Source organism: Papio anubis, chromosome 20, assembly GCF_008728515.1.
Source record: "Papio anubis isolate 15944 chromosome 20, Panubis1.0, whole genome shotgun sequence".
Taxonomy (NCBI): domain Eukaryota; kingdom Metazoa; phylum Chordata; class Mammalia; order Primates; family Cercopithecidae; genus Papio; species Papio anubis.
In genome coordinates, this window is record NC_044995.1 from 33,183,398 (window position 1) to 33,209,307 (window position 25,910).

Below are 25,910 nucleotides of genomic sequence, written 5' to 3' on the forward strand. Positions count from 1 at the left end.
AGCTGCGGCGCGTGACGCGGGGCGCGCGGCTCCGGCGGCTACCGCGGGCGGGCGCAGGCGAGGGGGACGGCGGGCGAGCGGGCGGCATGGCGGCGGCGGAGCCCGTGGCGGGGCCGACGGGGCCCGAGCCCATGCCAAGCTACGCGCAGCTAGTGCGGCGCGGCTGGGGCAGCGCGCTGGCGGCGGCGCGGGGCTGCACGGACTGCGGCTGGGGGCTGGCGCGTCGCGGCCTGGCTGAGCACGCGCACCTGGCGCCGCCCGAGCTGCTGCTGCTGGCGCTCGGCGCTCTGGGCTGGACCGCGCTGCGCTCCGCGGCCACCGCGCGCCTCTTTCGGGTCAGTGTGGCGGGGATCCGGGACGAGGGGACCCCGTACTGGGGGAAGCCGGGACCGGGGACCTTGGGCCGCCGGCGCGTTCCTTTCTTCCATTGCTGGCTGCTGCGGATGAAGGGGTCGCCGAAACGTGGGTGGGGGCCTCGGGCTGGAGAGGCCCAGGACGTTGAAGCCCCGGGACAGGGTCTCTCGGGCCGCCTCGCGCCCCCTTCAGTCAGTGCGGCGTGGGGGAACCGGGTGGATGCGGGGGTGTGGCCGGGCTGGGGTGAGTCTGGGACATGGGGGGCCCGAGACAGGTGGGATGTTTGAGACGTGAGGGACCGAGGCACGGCCCTTTCCGGTCAGTTTGGGACCAGGGGGCCCCGCGCAGTGGATGGCTCCGGCCACCAAGCGCTCTTTCCGGCAGGGCCGAGCCAGACACTGAGAAGACCAGGACCGGGAAAGGGAGGGCTCGGCGCACCGCGGCCTGCGCCATGCGCGTCCCTGCCATGCGGGCTGCGCCCTGGCCCTGAGCGAGGTCCGCTGCCCGTTTTCTGCGGGGTCCGTGCGGCGGCGGGGCCGGCTTGGCCGCTGCAATCGGGAAGAGGCAGGAGCTGCCCGGTCGCTGCCTTGTGCCTGTCTGAGGTCAGCGCCACCCTCCGACCAGGGATGGCAAAGGCCTGGGCGATCTGGCCACTCCAGTGGTCGCTCCCTTGGAGCCCAGGGCTTCAGGGTTGGACTATGCTGCCTCCAAGAGGCGACAGCAGAATTCCCCAGTTTCTCCTGAGACCATCACCCCTGCTGGGGAGTGACCATGGTGGTGACATTGGCGCCTGATCCCTCTCCCTTCCCTGGGGAGGGGTCGCTGTGGCAGGAGCTGGTTGGAAGGTGTCTGGGCCTTTAGCTTGGCCTGGACACCCCCGTGGACCAGCTGGTGTCACCCCGCCCGTCTGGCTGGAGGGTTCAGGGACAGTATGCCCAGCGCCAACAAAGGGGCCTTTCTCTGCTGGCCGGGAAGAGGCTGGCCCTTGTGAGGTCGAGGATGGGCTGTTGTCTGACTGCCACTCTCCCCACTCCCTTCCCCATATCACCCACATGGGGGAGAGACCCCAGCCACCCCCTTGCTGTGGAAGGGGGAGACAGGGCTGTCCAGGGCCCCTTCCTGGGTCCGCAGTTGTCTTTATCCTGCTTGTTGCCCCTGCCTTCTTCCCCATTTCCAGCTGGGAAACCCGAGGCCCAAGAGGGCATGCGGCCCCCCACCCCCATGGGACAGGAGGATGTGGCCGCTGGTAGACTACCAGGGCGGAGCCCGGGGGCCCTCCCCAGCTTGGGTGGGGTGCTCGCCCCATTTCGAGGTTCGCCCTTCCTCAAGAATGGGTGGAGGGGCTGCCGGGTGCTCCAAAGCTCATCTTCTTGGCAGCAGCCTGGTTGCCAGGGGTTACCGGAGCGGGCTCCAGCTGTCTCCATGACAACTGCTGGGTGCTCTGGGCTCCGGCCCCCTCAGCCTCTGGGAAGGGGGCGGGACTTGTCCAGGGGCGGGGCGTGCCCGGCCCCCAGGGAGCTTGCCACCCCCCCCCCCACCAGACTCCCTAACCCCTGCCTTGGAGCCAGCAGCTTCCTCTGCACTCCCTTTGCCCCCTCAGGGTCATAGCTCGCCTGTGACACCTTTTCCGCGTCCTGTCCCCTCTTTCTCCCTCCAGCCCCCCCTCCCCTTTCATCGTCCCCAAGTTCCCATGTCCCCACCACACCTTCCCCCAAGTCTCTCCCAGCCCTCTAGACTCCGGTCTCTCCAAATTCCCCCACTGAGGGGGCGACTTCCTCACAAGTTCTTCCTCTCCCCTCTGTGTCGGTCCCATGGGGCTCCCTGTGTTTCCCAAGATGCCCCCATATAACCCTTCCATGTTCCCTTCATGGGTCACCCCCACCAGCCCAACTCCCTTGGGCTGAGGCATCCATCTGTCTCCCTCACCGTAAGCCCAAGTGTCCCCCTCCCGGCCCTCAGAGCCCTCCTGCTCCCCTCCTCTCCCCTCGGAGCCTCCTCCCTCACTCCCCTCCCAGCACCGCCCCAGCCGGACAGCTGGGCACTAAGTTTAGCCTTGGCAGGTGCCTGTGGGCTCTGTTTATGCTCCAGGTGGCTGTGGGCATGGGGGACGGGCCTTCCCAGTGCTGCCCGGCCTGGAGAGTCCCTGGGCCTCAGTTTCCCCACCCTGGAGGAGTCGTCTCTGGCCCCCAGCACCAATGGCTGCCCGCCCGTCTTCTCCCCCATAGCCCCTGGCGAAGCGGTGCCGCCTCCAGCCCAGAGATGCCGCCAAGATGCCCGAGAGTGCTTGGAAGTTTCTCTTCTACCTGGGCAGCTGGAGCTACAGTGCCTACCTGCTGTTTGGCACCGACTACCCCTTCTTCCACGACCCACCATCTGTCTTCTACGGTAGGGGCCCTGAGGGGATGGCCGGGAGGGCTCTGCTTGAAACACAAAGACACGAGGCAGTGACAGGTGCTTGTGGTCCCAGCTACTCATGAGGCAGAAGCAGGAGGATCGCTGGAGCCCAGGAGTTGGAGGCCAAGGGAAGCTATGAGCACGCCACTGCACTCCAGCGTGGGAGACAGAGTGAGACCTGTCTCTTATCAAAAGAGAAAAAGAGGGCCGGGCGTAGTGGCTCACGCCTGTAATCCTAGCCTTTTGGGAGGCCAAAGTGGGTGGATTACGAGGTCAGGAGATCGAGACCATCCTGACTGACACAGTGAAATTCCATCTCTACTAAAAATACAAAAAAAATTATCCGGGTGTGGTGGTGGGCGACCATAATCCCAGCTACTTGGGAGACTGAGGCAGGAGAATCGCTTGAACCCGGGAGGCGGAGGTTGCAGTGAGCTGAGATCTTGCCACTGCACTCCAGCCTGGGTGACATTTCCAAAAAACAAAGATGATGAGAATGAGAAGTGGGCTGGGCTCACTGGCTCACACCTGTAATCCCAACACTTTGGGAGGCAGAGGTAGGAGGATTACTTGAGCACAGGAGTTCAAGAGCAGCTGGGGCAACATGGTGAGACCTCCATCTCTACAAAAAATTAGCCTGGTGTGGTGGGACACGTCTGTAGTACCAGCTACTTGGGAGGCTGAGGTGGGAGAATTGCTTGAACCCAGTAGGTGGAGGTTGCAGTGAGCTGAGATCATGCCACTGCACTCCAGCCGGGGCAACAGAGCGAGACCCTTTCTGGGGAAAAAAAAAAGATGACAAGAAGTGGCTGTGTCCAATTGATTGGAATGGATGTGGCCTGAGTTCTGGGTGGGGTGGGCTGGGCAGGGAGGTGACTGTGGCATGCTTTCTGTGACCTGTCCTGGCAGAGAATGCAGGGCAGGGTCGGCATCGCCACTGGGCAGGCTGATGGAGGAAATCCCATCTGTAATGGGGGCAGAGGGGGCTGCAGCTTCTCTGCCCTGTGAGGACCACCAGGGCTGTGGGCCAGGGACACACGGGATAGCTGTTTCCTGCCATGCGATGGCAACAGCCTAGAGGGCTCCTGGTGGCACAGAGCCCGGAGTGTACAGTGGATGTGCCACCTATGGGGCCACTTTCCCATGCAACAACTTGATCGCCTAGAGGGGAGGTGTTAGCTGTTGCTCAGTTTTCCTTTTAGACGAATGACCCATGATTGAACTCTCCTAACTTCTTTTTTTTCTGAGAGTCTCACTCTGTCACCCAGGCTGGAGTGCAATGGCACGGTGTCATCTCACTGCATCCTCCACCTCCCAGGTTCAAGGGATTCTCCTACCTCAGCCTCCTGAATAGCTGGGATTACAAGTGTGCACCACCACACTTGGCTAATTTTTGCATTTTTAGTAGAGACGAGGTTTCACCACGTTGGCCAGGCTGGTCTCAAACTCCTGACCTCAGGTGATCTGCCCGCCTCGGCCTCTAAAAGTGTCGGGATTATAGGCATGAGCCACCATGCCCGGCCTCTCTTAACATTTCGGGCATGGAGTTGCCTCTAGCTTCTTCTTCTTCTTCTTTTTTTTTTTATTCAGACGGTCTTATTCTTTTGCTCAGGCTGGAGTACAGTGGCGCGATCACGGCTCACTGCAGCCTTGACTTCCTGGGCTCAAGCAATCCTCCCACCTCAGCCTTCTGAGTAGCTGGGACCACAGGTGTGCGCCACTACCCCCAGTGAATTTTTTTTTGTATTTTTTGGTAGAGATGGGGTCTCACTAAGTTGGCCAGGCTGGTCTGGAACTCCTGGCCTCAAGCGGTCCACCCACCTCAGCTTCCCAAAGTGCTGGGATTACAGGCATGAGCCACCTCGCCCAGCCTTAGTTGCTTTTTGGAAGTGATACTCACAAGTTAGCTGATTATTTCCATGTTCATTTATTGAGCGCCTACTGTATGCCAGAGCTGAGACACAGCTAGGAATGGTCAGAGAAAGCCCTGTGCCCTCATGAAGCTGGCCGTGTGGCAGGGGCGACAGACAGTGAAGTACACAGTCTATCAACATCAGTAAGTGTGGATGAGAAAACTTGCGTGGAGAGAAGAGGCAGTGTGCTGTGTTGGGGAGGTGGGGAGGGGCAGTTTTTAGCAGGGATGGGGTGGTCCCACTGAAGGGGACTGAGTGAGGGCCTGGAGGTGCCTGGGGCAAGCAGGAGAGGCAGGGACTTCTGTTCAGGTGAATGGAGGCCATGCCTTCCAGGCCTCGGAGGCCACCGTCAGGTTTCGTTACTTACCTGTGGGCTGGGAGCAGAGGAGGGATGTCACCCCGGGTTGGGCATCTACCCCAGGGGTCCAGGAGGGGGCTGACAGCAGGAGCTGGAGCCCGAAGGGACTCCCACCAGGATTGAGCTGAGGGGAGGGGATGGGAGCAAAGTGGCCAATTTTAGAAACGTTTAGAAGGCAGAGCTAATAGTATTTGCTACCACCCTAGAGGTGGTGTGAAGGGAAGAGGGTGAGGATGATGCTAGGGTCTTGTGAGATGGGGGCTGACTGGGGAGACCAAGATTCTGGATTCGGGGATGGAGACAAGGCAGGGATTGCACTGAGTGACCCAACAGTAGGTGGGACACAAGTATGAAGAGGTGGGACAGGCCGGGCGCGGTGGTCACTCCTGGAATCCCAGCACTTTGAGAGGCCAAGGTGGGAGGATCACTTGAGCCCAGGAGTTCGAGACCAGCCTTGGGAATATAGTGAGACGCCATCTCTACAAAAAATTAAAAAATAAAATTAGGCCGGGCGCGGTGGCTCAAGCCTGTAATCCCAGCACTTTGGGAGGCCGGAGACGGAAGTAGGATCCGCGAGGTCAGGAGATCCGAGACCATCCTGGCTAACAGAGTGAAACCCCGTCTCTACTAAAAATAAAAAAAAATTAGCTTGAGGCTGAGGGTGGTGAAGCCTGTGATCCCACAGCTACTCGGGAGGCTGGGGCAGGAGATGGCCGGAGGGCACGGTGAGCTGAGAATCCGGCCGCCACTCCAGCCAGGCGACAGAAGCGAACTCCGTCTCAAAAAAAAAAAAAAAAAACAAAAATAAAATTAGCTGGAATCTGATGCGTTACCTGTGGTCCCAGCTCCTGGGGATGCTGGTGGGAGGATTGCCCAGGCTGCCTGGGAGGTCAGGCTGCAGTGAGCCAAGATTGCACTACTACATTCCATGGGGTGACAGAGTGAGCCCTTTCTCAAAAAGCAGGGAGAGGAGATTTGAGACCCTGAACTAAGCCAGGACATGTCCCCCCTGTGGGGAGGTAAGAGTCTACAGGAGGGTGGGGGGCCTCTGTTGGAAAGGTGGGCAACAGATCCCAGCAGCTGAGGTGGCCAGCCAGAGGCAGCTCAGGCTCGGATGTTTCTGGAGAGTCAGGATGCAGAGGATCACGGCACTTCAGAGTTTCACCCAATTTTTCTTTTTCTTTTTCTTTCTTTTTTTTTTTTTTGTGATGGAATCTGGCTCTGCCAGCCCAGGCTGGAGTACAACAGCCATCTCGGCTCCACTGCATGCTCCAGCGTCCAGGGTCCATTCTCCTGCCTCAGCTCCTGGGGTTTCCCAAGCATACCCTTATTCCAGTTTTTGTTTGTTTTTTGAATGAGGTCGCTCTGTTGCTTTGAGCTGGAGTGCAGTGGCACCATCTCAGCTCACTGCAACCTCCACCTCCTGGGTTTAAGTGATTCTCCTGCCTCAACCTCCCGAGTAGCTGGGACTACAGGTGTGCATCACCATGTCTGGCTAATTTTTGTATTTTTAGTAGAGACAGGGTTTCACCATGTCGGCCAGGCTGGTCTTGAACTTCTGACCTCAAGTGATCCACCCACCTTGGCCTCCCAAAGTGCTGGGATTACAGGCGTGAGCCACCTCAGTTGGCCTGCATTTTTTATTGAGGTAAAATTTACATAACTTGAAATTAGGCATTTTAGCCTATCACAAAAAGACAAATACTATGTAATTCCACTTATATGAGGTTCCTAGAGTCATCCCACTCATAGAGACAGAAAGTGGGCTGGGGGCCTGCCAGGGGCTGGGGGAGGGGGATGGGGAGAGACTGTTTAATGGGGACAGAGTTTCTGTTGGGGAAGAGGAGATTGTTATGGAGATGACTGCTGGTGATGGTTGCACAACAATGTGTACTTAACAGATGGCTTAGATGATAAATTTTTGCCATATAAATCTGCCACATTTTTTTTTTTTTTTTTGAGACGGAGTTTCTCTCTTGTTGCCCAGGCTGGAGTGCAATGGCACGATCTCGGCTCACTGCAACCTCCGCCTTCCGGGTTTAAGCGATTCTCCTGCCTCAGCCTCCCGAGTAGCTGGGATTACAGGCAGGCGCCACCATGCCCAGCTAATTTTGTATTTTTAGTAGAGATGGGGTTTCTCCATGTTGGCTGGTCTTGAACTCACGACCTCAGGTGATCTGCCCACCTCGTCCTCCCAAAGTGCTGGAATTACAGGTGTGAGCCACTGTGCCCGGCCCACAATTTAAAAAAAAAAATTAACCATTTTATTTTAAGTATTTGTTTATTTTTCTTTGAAACAGAGTCTCGCTCTGTTGCCCAAGCTGGAGTACAATGGCACAATCTCAGCTCACTGCAACCTTCACCTCCTGGGTTCAAGTGATTCTCCTGCTTCAGCTTCCCGAGTAGCTGGGATTACAGGCATGCGCCACCACGCCCAGCTAATTTTTGTATTTTTAGTACAGACTGGGTTTTGCCATGTTGGCCAGGCTGGTCTCCAACTCCTGACCTCAGGTGATCCACCTGCCACTGCCTCCCGGCCAAAAATTAACGATTTTAAAGCAAATAGTTCATCAGATTTTAGTCCATTCACAGTGTTGTTCAACCACCTCCTCTGTCTAGTTGTGGAACATTATCATCCCCCACAAAAGGAAACCCCATCCCCATTAGCAGTCACTCACCAGTCCTCTACCCCAGCCCCTGGCAGCCACCAATCTGCTTCCTGTCTCTGTAGCTTTGCCTGTTCTGGGCATTTCAGATCACTGGAGTCTCACACTGTGTGACCTTTTGTGTTTGATTTCTCTTACTCGGCATCACGTTTTTGGGATTCACTCACATTGTAGCATGGATCAGTGCTTCATTCTTTTTTTTTTTTTTTTGAGACGGAGTTTTGCTCTGTCACCCAGGCTGGAGTGCAGTGGCCGGATCTCAGCTCACTGCAAGCTCCGCCTCCTGGGTTCACGCCATTCTCCTGCCTCAGCCTCCTGAGTAGCTGGGACTACAGGCGCCCGCCACCTCGCCAGGCTAATTTTTTGTATTTTTTAGTAGAGACGGGGTTTCACCGTGTTAGCCAGCATGGTCTCGATCTCCTGACCTCGTGATCCGCCCATCTCGGCCTCCCAAAGTGCTGGGATTACAGGCTTGAGCCACCGTGCCCGGCCAGTGCTTCATTCTTTTTCATGGCTGCATAGTATTCCACTGTGTGGAGGTAACCTATCTATTCGTCATTCATCCATTGATGCACATTCGGGTTGTGTCTGCCTTTTGGTTGTGTGCTGCTGTGCACAGGGTATCTCTTTGAGTCCTTGTTTTCCATTCTCAACCCTAGTGGACTTGCTGGGTCATAGTGACCGTTTGTGTGTACACGGCCATCAGGGCTGAGTGAGGATAGTGGACAAACAGTCACGGGGGCCAGGGATCGCTGGGGAGATGTGGGCAGGAGACAGCAGTGCCTGGACCGGGGTGGGGGTGGCACTGACCAAAGAGGGGACCCTGGATGGGGGTCCTAGCATAACTCGGCTGCAGAAGGGGTGAGGCTGAGATGAAAGTTGTCGCAGAGGCGGTTCATGGGGGCATCTGGAGGCAGCTGGGCTGCAGGGCAGGTCACCAAGGCAGGGGCCAGGAAGCCGCAGATGGAGGCTGGAGGGTCCGTCTTGGGGGTCTGCAGAAAGGGAGTGGCCAGAGAACAGGGAGCAACCCAGAGAGTTCCAGGTTGGTGTGGGCAGAGCACAGCATGGCTTCCCGCTGTTTTTTGTTGTTGTTGTTGTTTGTTTGTTTTTTTGTTTTTTGAGACAGAGTCTGGCTATGTCTCCCAGGCTGGAGTGCAGTGGCAACATCTCAGCTCTCGCCACCATCTCTGCCTCCCTCCAGGCCTCAAGTGATCCTGCCACCTCAGCCTCCCGAGTAGCTGGGACTACAGGCATACAACGCCTCACCTGGTTAATTTTTATTTTTTATTTATTTATTTTTTTTTTTTTTGAGACGGAGTCTCGCTTAGTCGCCCAGGCTGGAGTGCAGTGGCGCGATCTCGGCTCACTGCAAGCTCCGCCTCCCAGGTTCACGCCATTCTCCTGCCTCAGCCTCCCGAGTAGCTGGGACTACAGGCGCCCGCCGCCTCGCCCGGCTAATTTTTTGCATTTTTAGTAGAGACGGAGTTTCACCGTGTTAGCCAGGATGGTCTCGATCTCCTGACCTCGGGATCCGCCCGCCTCGGCCTCCCAAAGTGCTGGGATTACAGGCGTGAGCCACCGCGCCCGGCCTCACCTGGCTAATTTTTATATATTTTTTTGCAGAGACAGCGTCTCACCATGTTGTCCAGGCTGGTGTCGAACTCCTGGACTCAAGCAACTCTCCTGCCTTGGCCTCTCAAAGTGCTGGGATTACAGGCATGAGCCACCGTGCCTGTCCAGAGCATAGCCCTTGACTTTAGTGTCTGGCAGTCCTGGGGATGTGGCTGAGGAGAGGAGGAGGGGGACGTGGTGGGGTGGGCTGGGATGTCCCCCATCACCTGAGTGTGGGGGTCAGGTGCACCAGGAAGCAGGAGGAGGGGAAGGTGAGGCAGGACCTGCTTGGTGGGAGACCCCGCGCTTGGCGGCATGGTGCGCCCGGGCACGGCAAGACTCCGTGGGCAGCCGCCTCTGTCAGGGCCGGGGATTTGCAGGGAGTGGGCCCAGATCACCCACAAGGCAGGGGCCTGTTAAGGTAAAGATGGGAAGGGGGCCGGGCGCGGTGGCTCATGCCTGTAATCCCAGCACTTTGGGAGGCCGAGGCGGGCAGATCACTTGAGGTCAGGAGTTCAAGACCAGCTTGGCCAACATGGTGAAACCCTGTCTCTACAAAAAAAAAAAAAAAAATTAGCCAGGCATGGTAGTGGGTGCCTATCATCCCAGATACTCTGGAGGCAGGAGAATCACTTGAACCCAGGATATGGAGGTTGGAGTGAGCCGAGACCCCACCACTGCGCTCCAGCCTGGGCTACAGAGCAAGACTCCACCTCAAAAAAAAAAAAAAAGAGGAAAACAGGAAGGGGTGCTGGGCTGGGCGAGGTGGTGGGTGCCTATAATCCCATCACTTTGGGAGGCTAAGGCAGGAGGATTGCTTAAGCCCAGAAGTTCAAGACCAGCCTGGGAAACATGGCAAGATTCTGTCTGTACAAAAATTACAAAAGAAATAAATTATCCAGGCATGGTGATGGGTGCCTATGGTCCGAGCTACTACTCAGGAGGCTGAGGTGGGAGGATCACTTGAGTCCAGGCAGTCGAGGCTGCAGTGAGCTATGATCACACCACTGTACTCCAGCCTGGGTGACAGAGCAAGACCATCTATTTAAAAATATATATAAAATTTAAAATGCATATAATGATAATAATGTGTCTATAATAGTTCAGCATTTGTAGCAAATATGCCACTTAAAGCCAGGGAAATGGAAATCTGTGGGTATGCTGGGGCAGAAGAGAGAAAGGAACTTTCTGTCCTATCTGCACAATTTTTCTAGAAACACAAAACTCTTCCTAAAATAAAAATCCCTCCAGGCTGGGCGCAGTGGCTCACGCCTGTAATCCCAGCACTTTGGGAGGCCGAGGCGGGTGGATCACCTGAGGTCAGCAGTTCGGGTTCAGTCTGTCCAACATGGCGAAAGCCCGTCTTTACTAAAAATACAAAAAAATTAGCTGGGCATGGTGTCCGGTGCTTGTAATCCTAGCTACTCTGGAGGCTGAGGCAGGAGAATCACTTGAACCTGGGAGGTGGAAGTTGCAGTGAGCTGAGATAGTGCCACTGCACTCCAGCCTAGTGACAGAGCGAGACTCTGTCTCAAAAAACAACAACAAAAACAACAACAAAAAAATGGCTGTGCACGGTGGCTCACACCTGTAATCCCAGCACTTTGGGAGGCCGAGGCAGGTGAATCATGAGGTCAGGAGATCGAGACCATCCTGGCTAACATGGTGAAACCCCACCTCTAGTAAAAATACAAAAAATTAGCCAGGCTTGGTGGCGTGCGCCTGTAGTCCCAGCTACTCAGGAGGCTGAGGCAGGAGAATCATTTGAATCCAGGACGTGGAGGTTGCAGGGAGCTGAGTTGAGATCGCGCAACTGCACTCCAGCCTGGATGACAGAGGGAGACTCCTTCTCAAAAAATAATAGTAACAAGGCCGGGCGCGGTGGCTCAAGCCTGTAATCCCAGCACTTTGGGAGGCCGAGACGGGCGGATCACGAGGTCAGGAGATCAAGACCATCCTGGCTAACATGGTGAAACCCCGTCTGTACTAAAAAATACAAAAAACTAGCCGGGCGAAGTGGCGGGCGCCTGTGGTCCCAGCTATTCAGGAGGCTGAGGCAGGAGAATGGCGTGAACCCGGGAGGCGGAGCTTGCAATGAGCTGAGATCCGGCCACTGCACTCCAGCCTGGGCGACAGAGCGAGACTCCGTCTCCAAAAAAAAAAAAAAAAATAATAATAATAATAATAATAATAATTGGGAATGGAAAGCCAGCAGTCAGACACGCATGGTTACCCAGGTACTGGGAGGACACGTGTGGCTTGGAGGGTGTCACTGGGTCATGGTGGGGTTGTCTAGAGGCTTCTCAGGCCCCTGACTGCGAGATTTGGCTCTCCCCAGACTGGACGCCGGGCATGGCGGTGCCGCGGGACATCGCAGCCGCCTACCTGCTCCAGGGAAGCTTCTATGGCCACTCCATCTACGCCACGCTGTACATGGACACCTGGCGCAAGGACTCGGTGGTCATGCTGCTCCATCACGTGGTCACTCTCATCCTCATCGTCTCCTCCTACGCCTTCCGGTAAGGACAGGATTGGGTGGCAGGGGGCCGAGGCACAGCCCACACAGTGCGGAGGCTGATGATGTTGCCGCAGGGCACAGAGGCGGCCATGGAGGGGATCACATCAGGTCGGAGTGCTCAGGGGTCCGACGAGGGCACAGGCCAGAGGGAGGAAGGCCGAGGAGGGAATGTGGGCCTGGAGATTCCTGAGGGAGATTCCGCAGGGATGGAGTGAAACAGGCCCTGAGAGCCACAGCCACTCCACCCCACTCACCCACCCAGCTCCTCCGACGCTGCCCTCGACCAACCAGGTCACACACGCAGGAGTTCCTGAGCACCTACCATGCCCAAGCAATGGGGGCACGGCTGTGAACGCAGCTGATGCACCCTGATGTTCCAGAGCCAACCACGGCCATCACTGAGCCTTTCAGATGGAGTCTGTGCAAACCTCACCGTGCTGTGTGCATAAACTCCACCCCGGCTTCAAAGCCTTCGTATACAAACAAGAGTGAAAGTATCTTATCCACCCTTTTATTTCTCTCTTTTTTTTTTTTTTTTTGAGACAAGGTCTCGCTCTGTCACCCAGGCTGGAGTGCAGTGGCGTGACCATAGCTCACTTTAGCCTGGACCTCCGGGGCTCAAGTGATCCTCCCACCTCAGCCTTCTGAAGTGCAGGGATTACAGGCGTGCGCCACCACGCCTGGCCTTGTTATCTTGACTCCATATTGAAATGACAATAATTTGGATATGTTGAATTAATTGGAATCCTTTATTAAAATTAATATTACCTGTTCTTTTCCCTCTCTTGTTAAATGTGGCTGATAGAAACTTTAAAATGAAATACACTGCTCATCTACTATTTCTATGGGACTAGCCGCCCTAACTGCGATAATGGAGTAGCCACGGCCCACAGATATAGAGCAACAAAGAGGCAGCCCTTTCAACTTTAATTAAACTTAAGTAAAACTCCAGGAGCAGGGACTCATGCTTGCAGTCCCCCAGCTACTTAGGAGGCTGAGGCAGGAGGATCGCTTGAACCCAGGAGTTTGAGTTCAACCTGGGCAACATAGGGAGACCCTGTCTCTAATAAATCAATTTTTAGGCCGGGTGCGGTGGCTCATGCCTGTAATCTCAGCATTTTGGGAGGCCGAGGCGAGCGGATCACGAGGTCAGGAGATTGAGACCATCCTGGCTAACACAGTGAAACCCCGTCTCTACTAAAAATACAAAAAAAAGTGGCAGTGGTGGCGAGAGCCTGTGGTCCCCAGCTACTCGGGGAGGCTGAGGCAGGAGAATGGCATGAACCGGGGAGGCAGAGCAGTGAGCGAGATCGTGCCTGCACTCAACCTGGGCTGACAGAGCAAGACTCCATCTCAAAAAGAAAAAAAATTTTAAAAACTACTTTATTTTATGTATTATTTATTTACCTATTTTTTGAGATAGGGTCTTGCTGTCACCAAACTGGAAGTGCAATGGCATGATGTCACTGCAACCTCCGGCTCCCAGGTTCAAGCAATCTTCCTGCCTCAGCCTCCCAAGCAGCTGGGATTACAGGTATGAACATCACACCCAGCTAATTATTGTATTTTAGTAAGAACCCGAGGACTCTTTTGAGGCGGTCTGGCTCTGCTACCCAGGCTGGAGTGCAGTGGCGGATCTCAGCTCACTGCAAGCTCGCCTCCGGGTCCCGCCATTCTCTGCCTCAGCCTCCCGGTAGTTGGGACTACAGGCGCCGCCACCGTGCCCGGCTAGTTTTTGTATTTTTTTTAGTAGGAGGCGGGGTTTCACCGTGTTAGCCAGGATGGTCTCGATCTGACCTGGCTGATCAGCCTGTCTGCGGCCTCCCAAAGTGCTGGGATTACAGGCGAGCCACGGCGTAGCCAAAGGCAGGGGTTTCACCCGTTGGCCAGGCTGGACTGGAACTCTGACCTCCAAGTGATCCACCTGCCTGGGCCTCCCAAAGTGCTAGGATTACAGGTGTGAGCTACCACGTCTGGTTAGTTTAAAAAATAATTTTTAGGCGGTAGGTGAAACCAGCCTGTAATCCCAACACTGGGAGGCAGCGAGTGAATCGCGAGCTCAGAGGTGAACCATCACAGCTGTGGTGAAAACCACAATCTACTAAAAAATACAAAAAAACTAGCCGGGGTGGCTCCTGGCAGTAGCCTGTATCCAGCCTTTCAGGAGGCAGGCTGAGAATAAACTCCAGGCGAGGCTACAGTGGCTACTCAAGCTGGCAGACTCTGTCTCAAAAAAACCCCATTCCATTCCTCAGCTATACAAGCCACAGTTCAAGGGCTCATTGGCTACAAGTGGCTGGTGGTTCCCATGTTGGACAATACAGGTTTAGAACATTCCCATAGTTCTAGAAACTTCTATCAGACAAGGCTCTCTAGAGGGCAGAGTCGGATGATAGAACCAAAAAAGGAAGGAAGGAACAGTTCATTTGAAGGTGATAAGAATTATGGAGAAAAGGCCAGGTGCAGTGGCTCATGCCTATAATCCCAGCACTTTGGGAGGCTGAGGTGGGCAGATCACCTGAGGTCAGGAGTTCGAGACCAACCTGGCCATGGTGAAACCCTGTCTCTGCTAAAAATTAAAAAATTAGCTGGGCATGGTGATGGGTGCCTGTAGTCCAAGCTACTCAAGAGGCTGAGGCGGGAGAATCGCTTCAACCCAGGAGGCGGAGGTGGAAGTGAGCCGAGATCTCGCCACTGCATTCCAGCCTGGGTGACAGAGCGAGGCTGTGTCTCCAAAAAAAAAATTGTGGCTGCAGACGTGTTAGGTGTAGGTGCGTTGGTCTGGGGGTGACAGATGAGCAGAGACTGAAAGGAGTGAAGGGAGGTGCTGAACGTCAGGCACTGGCATGCTGGGTCCTGGGGACAGCACGTGCAAAGGACCTGTGGCAGGAATCCAGGAGCTGTTGGGAGACAGAGCAAGGAACAGGGATTTGGTGAGAGACACTTCCCCGTGTCCAGGGTGAATCCAGTCCCCTCGGGCAGCGCATCTGTCAGGTGGAGACTCTGCAGAAGGACAGGGGATGGTCTTCGGGCTTATTAAGATCCTAATGGGGCTGGGCGCGGTTAGGCTCGAGCCTGTAATCCCACACTTTGAGAGGCCGAGGCGGGTAGATCACATGAGGTCAAGACTTCAAGACCAGCCTGACCAACATGGTGAAACCTCATCTCTACTGAAAATACAAAATTAACTAGGTGTGCTGGTGCATACCTATAATTCCAGCTACTCGGGAGGCTGAGGCAGGAGAATTGCTTGAACCCGAGAGGCAGAGGTTGCAGTGAGCTGGGATTGCGCCATTGCACTCCAGCCTGGGTAACAAGAGCGAGACTCTGTCTCAAAAAAAAAAAAAAAGTTAAAAAAAAAAAAAAAAAAGGATCCTAATGGGCTGGGGCAGAGGCCTTTCCTGCATCGACATCCAGACCTGGAAGTCTCACTATGGTGGTGATGTCCAAAGTGAGGGACAAGCTCATAGAGGATCTGGACACAGAGTGGCCCAGGCCTGTGAGAGTTGGGGGTCACAGAGGGTCAAAGGTCACCAAGATGAGGAGGGGCCAGCAAGGAACTTTCAAGGCCAGGCACAGTGGCTCACGCCTGTAATCCCAGCACTTTGGGAGGCCAAGGTGGGAGGATCTCTTGAGCCCAGGAGTTTTAGGCCATTCTGGGCAACATAGCCAGACCTAGTCTCTACTAAAAATTAAAAAAATTAGCCGGGTGTGGTGTTGGTCTCCTGTAGTCCCAGCTCCTCCGGGGGCTGAGGTGGGAGGATCACTTGAGCCTAGGAGTTTGAGGTGCAGTGAGCCGGATCACACCACTGCACCCCAGCCTGTGCCACAGAGCAAGACCCTGTCTCAAAAGAAAAACTTACACGGAGCCCTCTGGGCCACATGGGGACACTGAGGCAGGGAAGATGAGGGTCCGGTTGGGGGGTGCACAGCTAAGTGGGGTTCAGTGAGGAAAGGGCATCCTGGGAAGGGGAGATGGGCAGGGCAGGCGAGCCAGGAAAGGTGGCTTTGGAGAGGCCCACGGGGAGCCTGAGGTATAGCCCAGGGACTCTGTGCTGGGGGCCTTAGTGCAGAGTGGAGGTCCCCTAATGTGAGCCGCCCTCTCCTCTCTACCTGCGGCTCCCCCAGGTACCACAATGTGGGCATCCTTGTGCTCTTCCTGCACGATATCAGTGATGTGCAGCTTGAGTTCACCAAGCTCAACATTTACTTCAAGTCCCGCGGTGGCTCCTACCACCGGCTGCATGCCCTGGCAGCAGACCTGGGCTGCCTCAGCTTCGGCTTCAGCTGGTGAGTGGCAGGGAGCCCTGGGAAGGGAGGGAGGTGTGGCCTGGTGAGGTGGGTGTGGTCAGAAAGGGGGCGGGACCAGGCAGGGAAGGAGACAGGGCCCGGTGAGGTGGGTGTGGCATGGCAAGGGAGGGGCTTTGTGATTTGGGTGGGGCTGTGAAGGGGCGGGGCTATACAGGAAAGGAGTGGACAAGGGTGGGGCCAATTGGGCTAGGAGTGGGGCTGGGCAGAAAAAGGGATGAAGCCAGGTGAGATGGGTGGATCCAGGAATGGGAGGGGCCTGGTGAGGTGGGTTGGGCCAGGCATGGAAAGGGAGGAGCTAGACTAATACAGAGCAAGCCAGGGGTGGGGCCAAGCAGGGTTGGGGTAGGGCTAGGCAGAGAAAGAGGTAGCGCTTTGGTGTGGTGGGCAAGATGTAGCAGAGAAATGGGGGCACTGTGCAGGGAAGGAGGTGGGGGCTTGGTGCAGTGGGCTGGGCCTGGCAAAGAAGGGGAGGGACTGGGCAGGAAAGGAGGTGGGGCCTTGGTGAGGTGGGTGGGGCCTGGCAGGTAAGGGGAGGGACGGGGCAGGGAAGGAGGTGGGGCCTTGGCGAGGTGGGCGGGGCATGGCAGGGTAGGAGAAGGACAGAGCAGGAGACGAGACAGGTGGGCAGAGGTGGGCAAGGATGGGGAAAGGGGACAGGGATGGGTCCAGGACGGGACAGGACAGGCATTGGGTGGTCTCCCTCCACCCACGGCCTCCCGATTCCTCCCACCACAGGTTCTGGTTCCGCCTCTACTGGTTCCCGCTCAAGGTCCTGTACGCCACTTGTCACTGCAGTCTGCGCGCGGTGCCTGACATCCCCTTCTACTTCTTCTTCAATGCGCTCCTGCTGCTGCTCACCCTCATGAACCTCTACTGGTTCCTGGTGAGTCGTTCCCAGCCCTCCTCGACAGTGGCGGTCCCGTCCTTGTCCCCATCCCTGTCCCCTCCTCAGGCAGGTTCGGAGAGGGGCACGTTAGGTGGCAGACAACCTGTGTGGAGGGCCTGGGACAGGAGCACACGGCTGTCAGCAGGGCGGTGGTGAGGGAGGCTTCCTTCTCACCAGCACCTCCCCTCCCCTCTCGCAGTACATCGTGGCGTTTGCAGCCAAGGTGTTGACAGGCCAGGTGCGCGAGCTGAAGGACCTGCGGGAGTACGACGTGGCCGAGGCCCAAAGCCTGAAGCCCAGCAAAGCCGAGTGAGTGTGGAGGGGCCCGCACCCCGCGTTCCCTCCTTTAGTGTCGCCTGTCCGAGCATGCTCATGGGCAGGCGCCCAAGACCCAGCAGCAGATGAGGCCGACGCGGATGCTGCCCCCCAAGCCTACTCCAAAACAGAGACTGCAATAAAGACGTGGACAATGTGGCCACTACCCTGAAGGATAAGACAGTGAGGAAGGGGAGGGAGAGGCTGGGGAGGGGCAGGCAGGGTCTCAGCAGTGGGGACACTGAGGGCCAGGCCTAGTGGCTGGTGTGGCTGCAGTGGACGAGCTGGGGCCCTGTGGGTGGTGAGAAGTAGCTGTTGGCCAGGCTGGACGACATCCTCCCACCCATGTCCCCACTGGAGCCCGTGGCAGTGGGGCTGGGGAGGAAGGAATGCCCAGGGCCACAGAGGGAGCCCAGGCTCCATCTGGGCTGAGACGTCCTGGCCTCCGAGTCTGGCAGGGGAGCCCACTGCCCAGCCAAACAGGAGCTGGGGCTGGGAGCTCGGACTCAGCCCAACCCAGGAGGGAGTCCTGGGGAAGGAGACAGCCCCAGGCCTGGGGCGGGCAGGCGGGCGCCTGGGCCAGGGACGAACGGAGGCCGAATTGGGTGACAAGCAGGGTCGGGGTGTGCAGTGTCTCACAGGCAGTGTGAGGAGTGTTTGAGCAGGGGCCAGGACAGGAGGTTGTGGAAGGCTCTGGAAGGTGCCGACCAGCCAGGCCCTGTGATTTGGCCAGTGGGGGCCATCAGTGACCTGGGAACGATGGTTTCAGGGAAGCAGTGGCTCAGAGCTCCGTGACGTTTTTTGCAATGGGAGGTGCGAGATGCAGACATTTAACACATCCGGGGCTGTAGCCAGGCAGAGGAGCCTCAGACCCCCCACCCTGTTTGGAAGGGAGAACCCACCAGATTCGCCTTGGGTGTAGATGAAACAGAAATAAAAGAATCAAAGATGACTCAAGACTTCAAGACTTTTGGCTCGAGCTGGTGTTGACTGAGTGGGACTGGGGCAGGGTCACATGGGATCTGGCAGATGCGGCATTAGGAGCCTCCTTTGGAGGGTGTTAGATTTACTGTCCTTTGAGCATGAGTCGAGAATTCTTTTTTTTTTTTTTTTTTGAGATAAGGTCTCACTCTGTCGTCCAGGCTGGAGTGTGCAGTGGCACGATCTCGGCTCGCTGCAGCCACTGCCTCCCCGACCCAAGAAGTGATCCTCCTGCCTCAGCCTCCCAAGTAGCTGGGACCACAGGCACGCACCACCACGCTGTGCTGTTTCGTATTTTTTACAGGGTTTCGCCATGTGGCTCAGGCTGGTCTCAAACACCTGGGCTCAAGCGATCCACATGCCTTAGCTTCCCAAAGCTGCTGTGATGACAGGCATGAGCTACTGCAGCCGGCCTGAGTCGGGAATTTTCCAGAGATCAGCAAGGTCTCCCCAAGGTGTCTTCCAAAGGTGGTGATGGCTGACCTCAAGTGATCCACCCGCCTCAGCCTTCCAAAGTGTTTGGATTACAGGAGTGAGCCACTGCACCCAGCCTGTTTCTTTTTCTTTTGTTTTTTTTTTGTTGTTGTTGTTTGTTTGTTTAGAGACAGGGTTCCACTCTGTCGCCCAGGCTCCCAGGCTGGAGTGCACTGGCTCATAGTTCACTGCAGCCTCAACCTCCTGGGCTCAAGTGATCCTCCCGCCTCAGCCTCCCAAGTAGCTGGAACCATAGGCACCCACATCACATCCAGCTAATTTTTAAATTTTTTTGTAGAGATGGGATCTCACTATGTTACCCAGTCTGGTCTCAAACTCCTGGCCTCAAGCAATCCGCCCGCCTCAGCCTCCCGAAGTGCTGGCAGTACAGGCATGAGCCACTTTGCCTGGTTCCGAAAATTCAATTGGGATCGGAACTCCAGAAAACCAAGACTGAGAACCACTTTTAGATAACTCGGGAGGCATGAAGCAAATCAGAGAGCAATTAATTGGCTTGATCTCTTCCTCACCCCATCTCACCCCATTACTGCTTCTTGAGCAGCCTCATCGCCAGGATCCCCTCATCTGTACTCCCTCCTCTGAATTCCCTGTCCTCCTCATGGCCCTCATGGGACCCCTGGTGATGTGGGTAGCCAGTACCCTTCTCTCCTACACTGACACCCGTAGCTTCCTGTGGTCACTCCCACGTCCTTGTCACGACTCAGCCCCTCTGTCCAAAGCCCCCATTGCCCTCTCAGGGGCTGCCAGGACCAGCCATCCATTGAGAGACTCTCACCTCTCTCTGACTCTGGTGACTTGCACCAAAGCTCTGTAAACCCCATTTTCACCTCTGCTGCACCTGCCACCCCCCTGCAGTGTCTAAAAAACTGGGCTGGGCATGGCAGCTCACACCTTGTAATCCCAGCACTTTGGGAGACTGAAGCTGGAGGATGGCTTGAACCCAGGAGGTTGAGGCTGCAGTGAGCCACAACTGCACCACTGCACCCCAGCTGCGGTAACAGAGCAAGACCCTGTCTCAAAAAATAAAAATAGAAAACTGAACTTCAGCCCCAATGTCTGGCCCATGTAGGAGAATCTTCCCTCCTGAGGGTTCCTGGACACCAGCTGTCCCCATCATTGTCATCATCTCCTGCACTGATAATCTGGCCAACATGTCCCCAAGAAAGCAGGAGTGGCCGGGTGAGGGCGTCCACCTGCTGCTACAGTGAGCGACAGTCCCCCTCTCTCTGAGGCTAGGGATGTCCACCCAGCTTGCCTATTCAAGGACATTTCAACCCAGGAGAGAATGCGCTCTCTCTCTGCTCTTCTCCACCACTGGCCTCATCAGCCTGTTCCCCTCCCTTGTAACAGAATTCCTAGATCCTCCTGGGTGCTCCTCAAACCCAGCTGTACCCAGTCTTCCTCCCCCCATCCCAAGACCACTCCTATCCAGCTCCCCTGTGGCTCTTGGTGCTAACCCCAAAGGGTCCCCTCCCCTTCTTCTTCTTCTTCTTTTTTTTTTTTTTTTTTTTAGACGGAGTCTTGCTCTGTCACCCAGGTTGGAGTACAGTGGTGAGATCTTGACTCACTGCACTATTTTTGTAAAGATGGGGTCTCACTGTGTTGCCCAGGCTGATCTCGAACTCCTAGGGTCAGGTGATCCGCCTGGCTTGGCCTCCCAGAGTGCTGGGATTACAGGTGTGAGCCACTGTGCCTGGCCCTTGAAGCCCTTTCTTTGCCCTATACTCCTACTCTGCCTCTCTGGCGTCCTGGCTGGCCTCCTCTTCTGGGGCCGTTTCTCTGCCCACACTTCATCCACACCGACTCCCACATTTCTCTCCTACCCACAGAGCTCCCGAGTGCCATTCTCCATCTCCCGTGTTTGACATTTCCAGCATCTTCTAAAATATCCCAAATCAGCCCCCAGTTTCACCCCAGACTCCCTCTCTGGAACACCAGCATATCAGTGTTGACAGCAATTTGGGGCAAAACACTTGCAAGACCTCAGGGGGCCCCGTCTCCTCTGTCTCCCTCTCCTCATCTACGAAGAAACATCTAGAAAGTGCCTGCATCATCCTTCTCTCTCTCTAACCTCCCTCTGACTCTCTTTTCCCCACAGTGGTGGATAGAAGCTGAAAGGTGTCAATCAAAGTAAGGCCATCTCGGCCGGGCATGGTGGCTCACGCCCGTAAGTCTCAGCACTTTGAGAGGCTGAGGCAGACGAGTCACCTGAGGTCAGGAGTTTGAGACCAGCCTGGCCAACAAGGTGAAATCCCGTCTCTACTAAAAATCCAAAAATTGGCCGGGCGCGGTGGCTCAAGCCTGTAATCCCAGCACTTTGGGAGGCCGAGACGGGCGGATCACGAGGTCAGGAGATCGAGACCATCCTGGCTAACACGGTGAAACCCCATCTCTACTAAAAAATACAAAAAACTAGCTGGGCGAGGTGGCGGGCGCCTGTAGTCCCAGCTACTCGGGAGGCTGAGGCAGGAGAATGGCCTAAACCTAGGAGGCGGAGCTTGCGGTGAGCTGAGAGATCCGGCCACTGCACTCTAGCCCGGGCGACAGAGCAAGACTCCGTCTCAAAAAAAAAAAAAAAAAAAAAAAAATTCAAAAATTGGCCAGGTGCGGTGTTCATGCCTGTAATCCCAGGCACTTTGGGAGGCCGAGGTGGGTGGATCACCTGAGGTCAGGAGTTCTAGAGCAGCCTGGCCAACATGGTAAAACCCCATCTCTACTAAAAATACAAAAATTAGCCAGGCGTGGTGGCAGGCGCCTGTAATCCCAGCTCCTCGGGGGGCTGAGGGAGGAGAATCGCTTGAACCCAGGAGTCAAAGGTTGCAGTGAGCCAAGATTGCGCCATCGCACTCCAGCCTGGGGGACAAGAGCGAGACTTCGTCTCAAAAAACAAACAAAAAAAATTACCCCAGGCATGGTGGTGAATGCCTGTAGTCCAGCTACTTGGAAGGCTGAGGCAGGAGAATGGTGTGAACCTGGGAGGCGGAGGTTGCAGTGAGCCGAGATTGCACCACTACACTCCAGCCTGGGCGACAGAGCAAGACTCCATCTCAAAAAAAAAAAAAAAAAAGAAAAAAACCAGAAAAGCTATCTCCCCCAAGGTGGGTACACCCCCACCCACACCCCAAAAGGCAAATACTGACAGCTGTTTCTGAGTGGGTAAAGAACACTTTGAAGCTTGTGCAGAAAAAACAAACAAGAAACAGCAGGAAAGCTCTGATAAAAAGGTCCAGGGCGGGGGCACCCATCACCAAGGATGCTAAACTTTACCATTAGAGGAATCTATACTTTCTGTGGGAACTGAGTGGAGAAACTGACCTAAGAGCTTAAAACCTTTGGCAAATACTAAAGACCATCCTGGAGAGCAGGAACGGAAAGCGTGGGGACCCTCTGGAAAACAGTGAGGGCGTGTCTTTGTTTCTCGTAAGCCTCAGAGCAAACCCCCACCTTGTACCTAAGGTGTCGATGCAGAAATGGAATCCCTGGAGTCATCCCAGAGCCAAAAGGAGAGAGTGTGTCATGGAGGTTTGTTTATGGGAAGAATCGAGAAGCCACAAAGGTGGATGAAGAAACACCACTCACGGTCTCAAGCATCGCCGGCAAGGTCAGAAGACAAGTGACAGATGGGAGGTCCAAGCAGGGCTTATCTCCTCTCAGATAAAGACCAACAGCCATCGATGGGGACAGCCAGTTGGCTGTGAAATGCATGCAGAGAAGCTGAGCTTCAGCCTAAGAGAAGAGCAAATGAAAGTGACAAAAGCCCTTTGGGAGGTGGAGGCGGGCTGACTGCTTGAGCCCAGGAGTTTGAGACCAGCCCGGGCAACATAACAACCTCACCTCTACAACATAGCGACCTCATCTCAACAAACAATAAAAATGTTACCTGGGGCCAGGCACTGTGGCTCATGCCTGTAATCCCAGCACTTTGGGAGGCCAAGGTGGGCAGATCACCTGAGGTCAGGAGTTCAAGACCAGCCTGGGTGATACAGTGAAATCCTCTCTACTAAAAATAAAAAATTAGCAGGCGCCACCACACTACTCGGAAGGCTGAGGCAGGAGACTCGCTTCAACCCAGTAAGCAGAGGTTCCAGTGAGCTGAGATTGTGCCACCACACTCCAGCCTGGGCAACAGAGCAAGATTCTGTCTCAAAAAAAAAAAAAAAAAAAAAAAGTGGGAGTGGTGGCGTGCCCCTGTAATCCCAGCTACTCTGGAGGCTGAGGTGGGAGGATCCATTGAGCCTTGGAGATTGAAGCTACAGCCAACTATGATAGTGCCACAGCCCTAGCTGGACCACAGAGTAAGACCCTGTCTCAAAAAAAAAAAAAAAAGGGAAGTAGGGGGACAGCAGATGCCAGCCAGGGCCACTGGAGCCAAGGACGAGCCTTCGTGGGGTGGGTGGCAGAGGAGAGGAGGATTGTGCAGGGTCCCACTGTGGAGGCGGTGGAGTGGTCAGGCCCAGGCTGGTGCGTGGCTTTTGCCCTGCAGCGGCCTGGAGAGGCAGGGAGGAGGGGAAGAGGAAGGTTTAACTGGGGAGAGGGAAGCAAGGAGGAAGTGCCAGGGTGACAGGAGGGACATACATGCCTACGGGGCAGGGTGAAGGAGAGGCGGGGTGAAGGCGAGGCCCGGGCCTGGCCGGGTAAGAGGAGCTGGGGGGTGTGAAACGGCCAGGGAAGAAGCAGGAAAGAGGGCCAGGCGGCCGCGTGGGGCTCCCAGGCTAACCTACGCTGGTTCTGGCCCCCAGGAAGCCACTGAGGAACGGCCTGGTGAAGGACAAGCGCTTCTGAATCCCTCGGCCCCGACCCTGTGGACCCGGCCCCACCCCGAATACCCCGGCCACGCCCCCGTCCTTGGCGCCCCTCCACCCCCTCCAACTCCACGCCTCTAGGGCAGTGGCCACCTCCCCTGGGCCCCCGCCCCCTCATCCTGCCTTCATTCCCTGGCCACGCCCCCCCAGGACCCCTGCCCCTCCTGGGACACCGACCCCGCCCTCAGCCCACTGGTCCCGGGCCGCGGCGGACCCTGTGCACTCTCTGGCCAACACCTGGGAGGAAGATGCTACCGCCGCGGCAAGGTCCCGGCGGCCAACACCTCCTCCTCCTCCTGGTCCTCCTGCTGCCCTCGCTACCCCCGACCTGCGCCCCCGTCCCCCCAGGCCCAGCCGCCGCCCTGCTCCAGGCTCTCGGGCTGCGCGATGCGCCCCAGGGCGCCCCCAGGCTTCGGCCGGTTCCCCCGGTCATGTGGCGCCTGTTTCGACGCCGGGACCCCCAGGAGACCAGGTCTGGCTCGCGGCGGATGTCCCCAGGGGTCACCCTGCAACCGTGCCACGTGGAGGAGCTGGGGGTCGCCGGAAACATCGTGCGCCACATCCCGGACCGCGGTGAGTGGGGCTTTCGCTGGGGGCACTGGTCCTGGAGGTCAGACCTCGCGGGGCGAGCCTCGAGAGTGGCCCGGGGATGCCCGAGCGACTCCGAAGGTCCCCAGCCGCCCTGTCCAGGCTGCTAGCAACTTCGGCCACCGCACCCCACCCTTTCCTCATCCTCTGCACGCCAGGGACACGTCAGGGGGTTCCCAAGACCAGTTCCCCTGCTTGATGCTGAAGCCCTGCCCCCAGCCCACCCCCACCCCCGCCACTTGACACTATTTAATGCCTTCCTGCAGATGCCACCCCCACACCCTAGCATAACTTCCCCAGGGGCCCAGGCTCTGGCTCATGTCTCCCACTTCGGTCACCCCTCCCTCCTATGTCCCCCGCCGAGGGCAGCCCACCACTCGCCGCAGGGCGCCTTCCTTGGGACTCATGCCCTGCCCCCACTCCATCAGCCCACCCCACCGCTTCACACCCTTCCTACAGACAGTGCTTCCCGAGCCCCAGCGTTCACCTTCCTCCCTGTCCCTAACCGAGACCCCATGGGCAGGCCGGGGACGCAGCGCGAGCCAAGTCCTGTCCCTACCTCCCCAGGTGCGCCCACCCGGGCCTCGGATCCTGCCTCAGCTGTGGGGCATTGCCCTGAGTGGACAGTCGTCTTCGACCTGTCGGCTGTGGAATCTGCTGAGCGCCCGAGCCGGGCCCGCCTGGAGCTGCGTTTCGCGGCCGCGGTGGCCCCGGAGGGCGGCTGGGAGCTGAGCGTGTCGCAGGCGGGCCAGGGGATGGGCGCAGGTCCCGGGCCGGTACTGCTCCGCCAGTTGGTGCCCGCCCTGGGGCCGCCAGTGCGCGCGGAGCTGCTGGGCACCGCTTGGGCTCGCAACGCCTCATGGCCGCGCAGCCTCCGCCTGGCGCTGGCGCTGCGCCCCCGGACCCCTGCCGCCTGTGCGCGCCTGGCCGAGGCCTCGCTGCTACTGGTGACCCTCGACCCACGCCTGTGCCACCCCCTGGCCCGGCCGCGGCGCGACGCCGAACCCGTGTTGGGCGGCAGCCCCGGGGGCGCTTGTCGCGCGCGGCGGCTGTACGTGAGCTTCCGCGAGGTGGGCTGGCACCGCTGGGTCATCGCGCCGCGTGGCTTCCTGGCCAACTACTGCCAGGGTCAGTGCGCGCTCCCCGTCACGCTGTCGGGGTCCGGGGGGCCGCCGGCGCTCAACCACGCTGTGCTGCGCGCGCTCATGCACGCAACCGCCCCGGGAGCCGCCGACTTGCCTTGCTGCGTGCCCGCGCGCCTGTCGCCCATCTCCGTGCTCTTCTTTGACAACAGTGACAACGTGGTGCTGCGGCAGTATGAGGACATGGTGGTGGACGAGTGCGGCTGCCGCTAACGCGGGGCGGGCGAGGACGCGGGCCCAACAATAAACGTCGCGTGGTCTGCTCTGCTGGTCTCCTTGGACTCCTTTGCCTGGGGTTGGGGAGAGCGCCCCTCGGCCTTGGCGATCGGAAAGGCCTTTCCACTTCCAGGTCACTTACCCGAGGCCTAACCCGCCACCTCCGGGAGCCGTCCCGACAGGCCCAGGTGCTGCCCACGGGAGGGGCCCAGGGGCAGGGGTCGCCCTTCCTCAGTCCTGCAAGGCAGACCTGCCCTTTCTGGGCTTTGCCTGTCTCCCTCTGGCGTCCTTCACACCCCAACCCCTCACTCAGCCAGGGAACCCCCGCCCCCAACACCCTCCGCCCCCTGCAGTTTATCC

At 57.2% G+C, this 25,910-nt stretch overlaps 2 protein-coding genes across 2 annotated transcripts; both read left to right on the forward strand.

The window, feature by feature from the left end:
* Positions 1-25,600, forward strand: GDF1 (growth differentiation factor 1). The gene is made up of 8 exons (XM_031659740.1): positions 1-335; positions 2,580-2,739; positions 11,635-11,815; positions 15,943-16,104; positions 16,861-17,008; positions 17,211-17,320; positions 23,542-24,177; positions 24,760-25,600. Exons 7-8 carry the CDS (start codon positions 23,853-23,855, stop codon positions 25,545-25,547), a joined length of 1,113 nt encoding a protein of 370 aa, XP_031515600.1. The 5' UTR covers positions 1-335; positions 2,580-2,739; positions 11,635-11,815; positions 15,943-16,104; positions 16,861-17,008; positions 17,211-17,320; positions 23,542-23,852; the 3' UTR covers positions 25,548-25,600.
* CERS1 (ceramide synthase 1) lies at positions 22-23,631 on the forward strand. The gene is made up of 7 exons (XM_021930917.2): positions 22-335; positions 2,580-2,739; positions 11,635-11,815; positions 15,943-16,104; positions 16,861-17,008; positions 17,211-17,320; positions 23,542-23,631. Exons 1-7 carry the CDS (start codon positions 87-89, stop codon positions 23,582-23,584), a joined length of 1,053 nt encoding a protein of 350 aa, XP_021786609.2. The 5' UTR covers positions 22-86; the 3' UTR covers positions 23,585-23,631.
* Positions 25,601-25,910: the final 310 nt, after the last annotated feature.